The following is a 12,502-nucleotide window of genomic DNA, read 5'->3' as shown; positions in this document are numbered from 1 at the left end:
ACACACACTCCTCTCCTGATACTTAGGAATTAGATTAAGTGCAAAGTAAACACAGGAGGACTTGCTTTCCTGACTATCTTGGGACAGGTGCCAATGGTTTGTTTGTTTGGAAAGTCAAGTTTCGCACCCTCTGCATAAGTCCTGGTGCTGCTGCACACCTTGGAGCCCAGGGAAGTAGCGTGGGAAAGAGCCAGTGCGATGTAGGAGTTAGAGTGTGGACATCCAGTGCACATTTAAAGCGTGAGGTTTCACTTAAAGAATCCAGGGAGCTGTAGTTTGTTAAGGTTACAGTGGTACCTCAGGTTACATACGCTTCATGTTACATACGCTTCAGGTTACAGACTCCGCTAACCCAGAAATAGTGCTTCAGGTTAAGAACTTTGCTTCAGGATGAGAACAGAAATCGTGCTCCGGCGGCGCAGCGGCAGCAGAAGGCCCCATTAGCTAAACTGGTGCTTCAGGTTAAGAACAGTTTCAGGTTAAGAACAGACCTCCGGAACGAATTAAGTACTTAACCCGAGGTACCACTGTACTAGGAAGTGTAACTCTGTGAGGGGGAAACTGCAGTTCCCGGGTGAGGGGGAGCCATGTAATTTCAATGTGCACTGGGCCTCCTTTTTAAATGTATCGTGTGGGTCTGCCCTCAGTTAAGCCTTGCTGCACACTTTCTGAGAAGCGAGCCCCATTGAATTTCATGGACTGTACCTCTTGAGTAAACACACATAAAATTGCGCAGTCAGAGCACTTGGATTTTAGAACTACAGGAGGAGATGGCGCTTCCATTTGATTAAACCCTCAAACATCAGTTTAAGATTGTGGGCCAAGTTAATTATTGCAGGCATTCCAATAACATTTCTATTCCCATTTTATAAAGCCAGAGCCGAGAGACACTGATTTGTTCAAGGTCACCGCAAGTAATGGACGATCAGGGATTCTTCATAACAGATTCATTTCCTTGGGATTTTTGTTTAATCCCCTTTTCCTTCTGCACTTATCCATTTAGTGTAAGTATTACATCACGGCTTGAACAAACCAAACACTGTTTTTCTCCCTGATCCAGTAGTAATGTACAGTGCCCATGTTTTCGCCGTGGCATTATATTTTTAAACATGATGTTTTCTAGTTATATACGGCCCAAACTTGGAGGTGGTGTGGGAGTGAGTACAGGCACTGAGGAAAACAAAAACCTGCTGCAATTTGCAAGTGAGGCAAACATTAGGAAGACTCCAAAAGAAAAGGGGGGAAAGAGCTCAAATTAAATGCCAAGCCAATAAACTTTTCTTTGCTTTTCTTTTTTGCTGTTTTAGCTAATTTAGGCAGCGTGGTGTGTTGAACTTTGGTTTAGCCTCCACATACTTGCTCTAGTAACTTAGTTGATTTGGGGGCAGTGACTAGATCTCCCTGAATTGACCTGTTTGGCCACAAAGTGTCTGTGTACTTTTTGTGTCAAATGGAAGGGATGGGGTCAGTAAAACCTGACTCCCTCCCAATCTGATCTTTCTACTCTGGGATGCATTTAGCCGTTTCCCCCAAGCAAGGCCAGTCCTCCACTTTAGGCAAAATGAGACAGCTGCCTCAGGCATCAGATGTGGGTGGTGGTGGTGCTGCCATTGAGGTGTTGGAGAACAGGGTTGTGTATGCTAAACAGCCTATCCTTTCCTCCACTAACTTAACCAGCTGTCCTCCTGGCAAAGGAGAATGTCCCATTCCCAGAGCTCAAGTAAGATTCAGTGCTCATGCCAATCAATTTCTGTGTGTGGAACTGAGGGAGGGGCATGTTTGTCCTTTGCCTCAAGCAGCAAAATATCTTGGGCCTGCCCCTAGGCCACTTCACTTTCATTATTGGAGTGGGGCTAAGGGGAAATGGCTGTTTGGTGATTTTGCTCCCCTCTCCATGTGCTCCATTTGACATTAAAGGTCAGCCCTCTGACCTCTCCATCTTATGGTTTGTATGGCCCATTTAGCCCTTTAAAAGGTTATATTCAGTTTCTTGGCAGAGCTTTTAACACAGGTCTGCAGCAGGGGGTGCAATTAATTCAGTGTGCCTCCGTGTAATGCATTGCAAACAAAGCCACAAAAGTAACCCAGGCATATATTTGTTAACCTTGAGTGGCTAATTACTCCAATTAGGACAAAACCCCCAAAGCTTTGCCCCTCCCCCACTTGGTCACCTGGAATTTATTTTTACTCACCACTGGTGAACAGGAAGTGGCTATATAGAAGCTTGAATTACTGGTATGTACACGTGACAATTCTACTCAGGTCTGGGATCACTTGATTTTCTCACAATGCTGAAGCTGGGCAACGTGTGTAAAGGTGAGAATATACTTAAAAAAATAATAATAATGACAGATTGTCTGGAGGGGGTAATTCCATGACTGTTGCAGCAAAAGCGACAGGTTTGTGGAACCTTAAGCCGCAACAGATTCTATTCATTTTTAAGATGCCGCAAGATTTTGTTTGTGGTTTTCAGATGAAGAGGTCTCTGCAGTATGGGTGATCTTCAGTTGACAAACAAAGATAAATCAAGGAAGATAGTGAGCTATTGCCTTGGTTAGAAAAAGAGATTGTATCACACTTCTGTTTCTGTATGACTACATGATACTTGAAAGAAGTATGTGAGATCTTGCATACCCTTGACGTTCTTAGGCAGGGACCAGTGGCCTCCCAGCTGGTGTTGGATTCTAACTTCCATCTTTCCCAGCTGGCATGGCCAGTGGTTAGGATGTGGCCCAACAACACCTGGAGGGTCACAGGTTCCCATCCCTGATCTTAGCCATCTGTGCAGAGAGCATTTAGCATCATGGAAGTGCTATTAAGGTCTAGAACATCTCACCCAAGCTATTATGTTGTGGGGGGGGGGATTGTGTGCCCTTCTCTGTGTGTCCTGGGGAAGTTGGACTGGCTTCCTCCTTGCTGTCCTTCTGCCAGCAGTGAAGAGCTTTCTATTCCAGCAGGCCTTTGGGAACCAAATGTTTCTGAGGAAAGAGCTGGTGCTGTGATGTTTTTATTGTGGTTCTTTTAATATTACTTTAATTCTGTTGGGGTTCAATGACATTTTGATTGTCTTTTCTACAGTTTTAGCTTGTTTAATTTGTGGAAGCCACATTGAATCCCAAACTGGGGGGAAAGGAGGGATATAAATAAATACTAGAATAATAACAATCTCACTGTAGATCTATTGCCAATGCTGATCACACGAATACCCCTGACTCCCAGATTACACAGCAACCGGCTGTGTTTGGCTGCTGCCTTCCCCTTCCCCTTCACCAAACCCAAGGAAAACATGTCCCAGACTTGTGGAACATATGAATTCAACGTTCAATATAGAGGCTTGCAGCAGTGTACAGCATAAGATAAATGACACTCCTGTTCTCTGTACTGATTTACCAAACACATATTCCGGAACATTTGAGAAATGAGGCACAGCAATATCTGATAGAATTCCCCTGCACACAATTCTTCAGCCTCCTTTAATGTGCCTTTAAAAATCCTCCTTCCTAATGCTAACAACTCTTTCTAATTGCAGTTCGTTTTATGCCTGTGCTTCTCTGTGTCTTCCCTGAGATTCCTTATCATTACAAAACTCCTGGTGGTGCCACATTAGTCTCTTTCTACCCCCTTCCCTTCCTTTCACTGCATAAAAGCATGCTCACTTTTGCATCTTTAACACGGACTCATTAAGAAAATGCTTTCCATGGGTGCTTTTTCATTTAGTTTTCCTAACCATCAGCCAGGCTGGCAACCCTACAAGACATAAAGTACCTCTGCCCTGGTTACACCTTGTAGAACGTGTCCACCAACCAAGTGGCGAGTGACAAGATGGATCTCCTTATGCTGATTTCCAGTTACTCCCAAATTAAGTCAGGAAAAGATGTGAGCATAAGCACCCATGTTACTTTTCCTGCCTCAGGCCAAGATGTCTTTCCAGTAAGACATTTTAAGATAGAGAAAAGGAAGTGGGTAGTTGGGTTTTAGGTGCACTTCCTGGTCACCCTCAGGGGCATACCTAGGGGTTGGTTAGGTTGGCCCCTGCCAAGGGTGCAGGCTGAGGGGTGCGCAAAAATCATGCCTCTCCCCTCTGGCTCATTAGGCTGAAGGCTACAGGTTGCCTACAGATGCCTAGATTGTCTTCCTTCACTGTCCTTATTTAAGTAATGAGGTGAAAGCGGGAGCTTCCAGTTCTAAACCACAGGACCATCCATGGCCTGGCCTGACCTACCCCACAGAAGGACATATAAATCAGCTGGAATAGGGAAATGTAGTGCTTCCTGCAAATTGGTTAGTTTTTATTAAAATATTATTCTTTTGTTGTATTTTACTTCGGGTGTTCCTTTTCGGAGAAGGGGGACCTTATTTGGGGGAACTGCTCTATGCCCCCCCCCAACCACCTTAATCTGGCCTTTTGAAATTCAAACGCCGCTCATTTAGAGACTTTGTTCATGTCCGCTTTCCTTATTACATTGTTCCCACGCCTTCCCTTTCTTTTGAAAACTCGTGTAATGAATGTTTTCTCCCCATTTGCCAATCAGCCTCCATTTTCAACCAATTCCACCCTATTAGTCAAGATCAGTGCAGAAATAGCTGCTACCTAATTATTTCCCCCACCTTTTGGAGTCAGGAGTTAAGGCTGTGACACATATCAAGAGCTTACAGAACATACTGTGCTTCATTAGACTTCCCACAGATATAGGGGGACTAATTCGTAGGGCAGAGTTCTCTACCGAACTTTCTACACTTAGTTGCACTCGCCAAAACCCAAATCTCATCAGACTACATTATACAAATTACCCAACGTTTGCATAGATACACTTGATTTGCAAAATTTAAGAGTACTTAAATGTTATTTTTGGAAACTAGCAATGTTTATTCAGCAGGGTTCTATACACCTGCCTGGCAGGGCTTCTTAACGAAGGCCTGCAGCTGGGCTTTCTGCTAATAGTCCAAGGAAAGTGGTGTGTGCAGCAGTTCGATGGTGGGGAGCAATTCAGTGGCCGGCTGCCATTAAGGCTGGAGTGAGGAAGACAGGACTTCTGACTCTGATCATGCTTGGGATCATGCTGGTCTGTGGAATAAACTGATAGAAAACAGTCACTATGCAATGGATGATGGACTTGTGCTGAAGGCCAAACTCTACTTCAGCAGCTTTAGGGTGGGACAACTTTGTGCAGAGAAGCAATGGGATGGGTTCTTTTGGACAGTATTCTAAATCTTCCAAAAACAAAAGCAAAAAACCCCACCAGCCCCCGCTGCAAGTTCCACGTTCAGGTTTGCAGCAAAGTTTGCTGGTCTGGAACACAGCATGAGCGACAGCACCTTGAATGAGCATGATTTGGAGCTGAAAATTGGCCTGTGGGTATAATCTCCCCCCCCCCCAAAAAAACCTTCTATGCTCTAAATCACTCCCTCCTGAAGCTACTTTTCAATAAGCAAAGTGGCCATCAAGCTTCAAACACACACGTGTTGTGTGTCTAGTTTGACTCTTGGGTTATCTCCTTCGACAGTCTCTAGCAGATCATGGGTGCTTGTCTTTGAGAACTGGTAATTATACTGTCCTTTAGACTCATCTCTACAGATGAACCCATGTCAGATTTCTTAAATGTGCTGGAAGACCACAGTGGCAAATGCAGATTTCACTGGGACACCAACAGCTCTGCATCTGTGAGCAGTTGGTGTATGGGTTGGGTGCCCACCGCATTGTGTGGATTTGTTTGTGCTCTGAAGTGCAGCCAGTAAATGGTAAATTGAACCGCAGACCCATGCTAATGCAAAAAAGAGCTCAGGGGTGGGAAACCATTGGACACACTGGCTTAGGGCTGATGGGAGTTGGAGTCTAATAACCCCTGGAGGGTCAAAGGTCTCCTAGTCCTGCCCAAAGTCTTTCGGATTTGCAAGACTTACACACAAGTGTAGAACCAACAATCCAAATCACAGCATTGTGATCAAAGAGTATTTTCTGCAAGGTTATCCATCGTGAACTCAGATCCTTTTCTTTGTCACTACTTTCCAGGATATATATTGTAAATATATTTTTAAAATAACTATATTAAGCTTCCTGGTTTCCAGTTAGTATACATTGATGGCCATAAATCCTTGCCTGCTGCATTCAGGTCCTTCAACCAGGATGTTTAATCACCTTCAGCATTCTTGGGACAAGCCAATTGTAAACAATCAGATGTAGGAAAAACGTCCCTGTAGACTGAGCTGGTCTCATGCAAGAAAGTTAACAAGTCCACAGGATTGATTCCTATATATTCTTCTCATTCAGCCCCAAGCGGGTTGGAGAGAGTGGGAGGGCTTAATTTCCTCTTGCTGACATATTTCAAGTCTCTGTCCAGTCACCTCGGGGCGGCAGTGGGGGGGGGGCAGAGCTAAAGAATATCGCTCAGCTGCCTGCATATTGGCAGCTCTTCAGGAAATGACCTGTCAGATTGCTGCAGAAATAGGCTTTCCATGCTCATATTTGCTCCAGGACCACCTTTTCATCAACCGTCTTCCAGATACAGTTTCCCAGTGACACAAGTCCTTTCCAAATCAGTGGGCACTTAGGAGTGTCATGAGAACAGAACTCCAATCCTGAGTCCTTCATGATGCTTTTCTTATTCCTCATTGGCTGAGAGGATTGGCAACAAAAAGCAGATGTGCTTGTAAAGTTTATACTAAATTCTCACTGCCCCCCCTTTTTTCTTTCAACACAGAAGAAGCAAAAGGAAACCCGATTCTAAGAACTCTGCAGGTTGGAGCAGATTGATTATCTGTTGCTTTTTGCTGACATTCAGGAACTTATTCTAATGGGTAAAGAGTCACTCTTTGAAAGTGGAGATATTTACAAAGAACACAGCGGGTGTGACCGAGATTGCTAAAGGAGATCACAAGCTAACTGGGTTGCAAGAGTCAGTGACTTGCTTGAGTATACAAATTTGCCACCCTGGATCACACTGGAACACCCAGTATTCTTCTACACCATGAAGCTGTACTCTGGGACTTGTCCCACACCCGTCTTTGCAATCACAATGCTGTTTCTGATCAAACAGGTAAGAAAATCTGCCATTTTAGCAATGATACATTTTAAAACATAAATGTTCCATTGGGCTGACATCTCTGCATACGCAAAACAGTGCGGCATGTTCACGAGCGGAGCTTATTTAACGGTATGTTGTGCAGCATGTAACTTCTTGTTTTTATAAGGCTTTGCATGTCAAGTTCTTTACCTCTTCCCTGCCGGCTATTGCTTTTCCTGTACAATTGCAATTGGAGACACTATATGTGTGATTTCAGATTTTCCAGACCAGGCTTCATTTATTTCAGCACAGGTTTATTTTTTAAATGTTGTCCATTTCCAACTTGTTCATTTCACTTTTGCTATCCTGCCCGCCCCCCCTCTACCACCTATACATCTTGGGCTTCACAGAGGAGACATGAGAAACAGTGTCTATAAACATATCTTTTTGTGTCCACCGCTAAAACCTTCATAGGTGCTCTAAAAACCTATTAAAAGTCTGCTGTATTCCATAGCTTCAACAAATGCATAGCATCAGCATATGTGTGCGGAACATTTAACTGTTGGCTTATTTTACCACTTAATCAGACCTCTATTCTCCCTCTAGATGCACATTTTCCACTCATGTTGCTGCTTAAGTGTCATGCCTTAAACCACCTTCTGGATAGCAGTCTCATTCAGATAACTTTGTGCCTCCAGTCTGCAAATTTTGAAAAGCCATATTTTCATGGAGAACCAAGTGAATTCGTCACCCATTGACTCAAAAGGCTAGATTTCAGTCAGCTCTGTTGCCTTTTGAAAGACTTTCAGCATGGATGATGTAATTACAAAACATCTCTTGGTTTATGCAAGGTGCTTTAAGATACAGAGAGAGAGAGAGAGAAAGAAAGAGAGAGAGATTGTCAATTAGTGTTCCTAGGTAGGGAAGGACCATCATATTTATATCATTTGTTCTGTTGAGCTACCAGCTGATTAGAAGCAAGGCAGACAACAGGCTTAACAAAGAGGTGAGTTCTGTGAGTCATAGTCCTGGCAAATGTGGCATTTGTGATCTGAGATAGGGTGTAATGGCTGCCATGCCAATCCAAGATTACCTGTAGATGCTCCCTGGTGTCACAAGTTAACCCAAGGTGTTTATTCTGATGCAGCAGCATAGGCACTGCTACACAGGCAAAACAAGAGCCACTATAACCCGACTTCCACATATTGACTGGAACATCCATGCAGTGCCGGCTTCACCATGAGGCAGAGTGAGGCAGCCGCCTTAGGTGGCAGATGATAGTGGCAGGAAAGTGGATAGAGTTTGTCATCGCATGAAGCCTCCATTGTAAGAGCCCCATAAGCTAGTCTGCTGCCCACAGGTGCAGTGGAGGATGCTCTCCCGTTGTTGCCCGTGTCAAAGTAAGATTCAGCTGCCAGTCTGCTCAGCTTTTGTATCTAGAATGTTACGGTGGTGGGGAGTGTCATGTTGTCCTTTGCCTCAGGCAGTAAAATGTAATGTGCAGGCCCCTGACCCCAGCATGGATGTATGACCTCCACAATGCGAAAATGGAGGGTATGCACAGTATGCTTAGAAACTGCACATGTCTGAACACATAAATTATGAGCTGTGGGTGAAGACTGGGCATGGCCAGCAAGCACAGTTCTTGATCCATCATGCTCTGTGCATATATTGCCCCTACTTTGACCACCTGCACAGGGCTAATGAGTCTTCTCAAGTTTTAGCGGGCAGCTAACAATGCCAACTAAAACATAGATGACACAGAAGTAAGTGATCAGTAGTTGTCAGAAGAGTTAATTCCTCCTCCTCTTCTCCTCCTCCTTCTCCTCCTCCTCCTTTTAAAAAAGCAATTTATCCCCAGGTAATAACACCTTCATATTAGCTGTGAATTTGTGTTTTGTGCTCACAAGAGAACCCCTTGGCTGAAGTGGATAGATCTGGACTCAGAAAGCACTGAATGACCCAAGCCAGACTCACTGCAATAGATGTACTCATGTTATATGGGGAAGGGAGGACAACAATATGGGGAGAGAAATGCCAGCCAGGACCCACAGCCTTTGGTTGCTGCTGTTTCAGCATTGCCCCATCACTTTGTGACACTTTTCCTCATCCTTTTTTTTTTTTAAGAAGTGTAGCTGGAGGCTGTGCTAGAGTACTCATATACTCTCTCTCTCTCTCTCTCTCTCTCTCTCTCTCTCTCTCTCTCTCTGTGTGTGTGTGTGTGTGTGTGTGTGTGTGATGCTCTGAGCAGCCAAGACCCCTGCAGCCTAGTTCTTATGCCGTACAGGAAGAAGAACCTGACCACATCTCTTGCAAGGGTACCGAAGAGCGCACTGCTTCTCAGGGTCAGGCTAGGGTTGCTCTAGTGCTAAGAATAGCATGAGCAGCAGTGCTATTTACTTTTGTCGCCCAGAAAGGCCCCTTGAATATTCTGAAGTCACTATTCTGGATTGGGATTCAATCACACAGTGTTAAATTGAGGTCATGCAGATTGTGCAGCAAACCTGCTTTGGGGGGGGGGGGAGTCAGACTTTTTGCAGCAAGGAAGGTGACAAGAAAATGCAACGGAAAGTGTGGAGTGACACTTGCTTTGGTGCAACATCATCTGACGTCCCAGCAACCAAATAGGGATGCATGTTCATCTGGAAGCGCCCTCAGTACTTGTTCTTCTCAGCCTTTGACCTCAAGAAATCTTTACTGTGAATCACATTGAGACGGTTGTTTAGAAGGTGATTCATAAATCAGTGGTGGTGGTGATAGTCATAATCACAATAATTAATATAAGAGAAATTGCTTCCTCACCAGCAGGCTCCTTCTGCACCCCCAGGCTATAGCACTAGACATTTAACTGAAGCTTCAGAGCTGGGCCATGGTCAGGACTGAAAATATTGCTGTAGGGAGGATGGCTGGTGGAGAAACTAGCCTCTGTAGGCAGCAGAGCCAGAGGAACAAGAAGACGGAAGAGAAAAGGCTGCATCTTATTGCGTAAAAATCTTTTAAAATGAAGTGAATGGGTTCCCCCTCCTGCGAGATTTTTGTTTCCCATTCTTACGGTGTGTTTTTTGTTAATACAGAAACCCTCTTGAAGCTGGCGTGGGATTGCCAGATTGTGATGTGGAGAGCCCTCCTTTATTTTGGATTTGCTTCAGAATTGGAAGACTAGGGCAGTAACCATTTCCCCTTTATCTCTGCTGTCGAGCCCCCTATCTTTCTGCAGGGTGGTACATATGGATGGAGCAGAAATTTGATGCCATTCGCATTTGCACCACCTGATTTGCACTTTTTTGGGGGGCGGGGAATCGCTCTTCTCTGAATTTTGCAATGCATTTCCCCAGCCAAGTGATGTGTACAAAACAGATGTACTAGGGTATAAAAATGCACAAAAATGCAAAGCTAACAAACAAAAATGTGCTGTGTTCAGAAAAAAAATTGCTTCACAAAAATGTGTATATCGGGAGAAAGTGGCACTAAAATGCTGATGAATTTTCAAAAGGGCTTTATTTTTTTAAAAAAGAAAATCAGAAACTGATGTGGAAATGTGCAGAGCTGAACTTAAGATTGGAAAATGAGAGAATGAGAAATGGGCACGTTCTCCTATCCCTCGTGGCACATGTGACAGGTGAGAGAAGCGGATAACAGCACCAAGGGAGGGAGGAGTAGAATTCAGCAACACATTTCAAAAGTTAAAAGGAGAATCTCCAGGTTGCAACCTGGCAAGTAAGGACATTTCTCTGTGTTAAAAACAAAACAAAGGAATAGAGAGCAGCCATGTTTTAAAAGGCAGGGAAAGCAATTACCGGGGAAGAATGTTTAGCACAGTGATGGGGAATCTCCAGATGTTTCTGGACTAGTTTTAAAATGAAATATTATATTTAACATATATTGAGTATGAAGAAACTTAGGATGAGTGATAAACTATATGTGGATAAGGCTGTTACCCGTCATTTTCCACCTAACCTTTTTTGACAAATGATTACCTAAACATTCAATTTATAAATTTACTCCATCTGTAAATACTTAAATTTTATATATTGAGCCACCATTTATGAAGAACTTCTCTAGCATTTAATAATAATAATAATAATAATAATAATAATAATAATAATAATAATATATTTATACAATCTGGCTAATATTTAGTTGTTTATCAGGTTTGCTTTCCATTACTTTGTATGCCAAATCCTAGCTATTGCAATGATGTGTAATGCCTAATTTTGATGTTCTGGTCTTACGCAAGTCTTTTAAATAATTCCAGAGGCACAAAGGGGGTGGGGACTTCATATTTGAAGGTCTTGGTGAGAACAGCATTACTATTTGCCATATCTGAAGGGCCAAGAGTTTCCCAGCCCTGGTTTAAAATGTAAAATGGAAGAGGAGAGAAGGTTAAGGAGCCTCCCCCCCAATGTTTGTTTGTTTGTTGCAAACTGCTTCAAACTGGAGTCTCCACAGCATGGGCATCCACAAGGGGGAGGGGAAAATTTGCCCCACTGAATAACCCCCAGATTCCCAGCTTTAAAAAGCCCACATGGTAAATTTTAAACATACTTAGAACCTGAGATATGAGGCAAAATGGGCAGATGATTGCTCAGTTTCAGCTAACCAGTTCTGCTAGTAGAAGCCCATGCAAGGACTTATGTTAGTACAACTAGGCTTACCCCCCCTCCCCATCCCCATGCACCCCCAAATTGGCTTAGGGGGGAGTGGGAGAAACTACAGAACAGCACATGAGGGGAGGGGAGGTTGTTCCATTAGCCAAGCAAAAATGTTTGTGTTGACAGAGCAATCTCCCTAGTGCTACATCAAATTATCCCCACCATTCTTCCAATTATTTGGAATGTTCTTTGCGTTCAGTGGAAAAATTCTTGCCAGTGCCCATTTGCACTGGTGGGATAGAGTTAAGGAGCCTCTCCCTCCCCCCCTCCCACCCACAGAAGGGCCTCTACAGCCACATTTTCCAAAAAAATTAATTGTTTGCACTTTGTGAACACCCACGCACAGACACCGTCATGGAGAACACTACACATGGCCAATGAACATCCCATGCATCTTGACACTAAGCCCGAGGAGATGAAGAGCACCTGTAGGCTCACTCTTGATTTGCCCTTTCAAGGCTGCTTGCTATCCCCCTTGTTCATTTGAAAGCCAAACTGTTTTCTGAGCCCAGCGAGCTTTCCACAAAACAACTGCGTCATCCCCATTCCATGCCTCTTAAGACAAGGTTCACTGACCAACAAACCTCCTCTCATCGCTTACATTTGGGGAGGGGAAGCAGAGAGGGGGAAAGAGTAGGTGGGAAAAATCCATTTGGTTCCTGTCCCTAAAGGAGAATTCCTCTCTCATGGCTTTTTTGTAAATAGTTTTATCTTGAATGATCATCAAGTGACTCTTTGTGCTCTCGACACTGGGCTCATTAATCGACCCTCTGCGTTATCGGTTTTCCTCTCTGATCAGTTCTCAAGATTTATATGCTGCCTGTTTTGGTGCAAGAGAGATTTATTTCT

At 43.9% G+C, this 12,502-nt stretch overlaps 1 protein-coding gene across 4 annotated transcripts in view; it reads left to right on the top strand.

Annotated features, from left to right (window-relative positions):
* The window catches only part of GLP2R (glucagon like peptide 2 receptor), a 39,472-nt gene that overhangs the window by 2,028 nt on the left and 24,942 nt on the right, over positions 1–12,502 (top strand). The window contains exons 1-2 of one of the 4 annotated variants that reach the window (XM_083597921.1): positions 879–1,004; positions 6,699–7,034. The exons of 1 other annotated variant lie outside the window; for it this stretch is intronic. In XM_083597921.1, coding sequence (XP_083454047.1) covers positions 6,966–7,034 — 69 coding nt within the window. In that variant the 5' untranslated portion in view covers positions 879–1,004; positions 6,699–6,965. 2 more of the 4 variants (XM_083597922.1, XM_083597923.1) reach the window with 2 other exon arrangements.

The sequence above is a fragment of the Podarcis filfolensis genome (genome assembly GCF_964270895.1).
Source record: "Podarcis filfolensis genome assembly, chromosome: 2".
NCBI classification, from domain to species: Eukaryota; Metazoa; Chordata; class Lepidosauria; order Squamata; family Lacertidae; genus Podarcis; species Podarcis filfolensis.
This window is presented reverse-complemented; position numbering and strand designations above follow the sequence as displayed.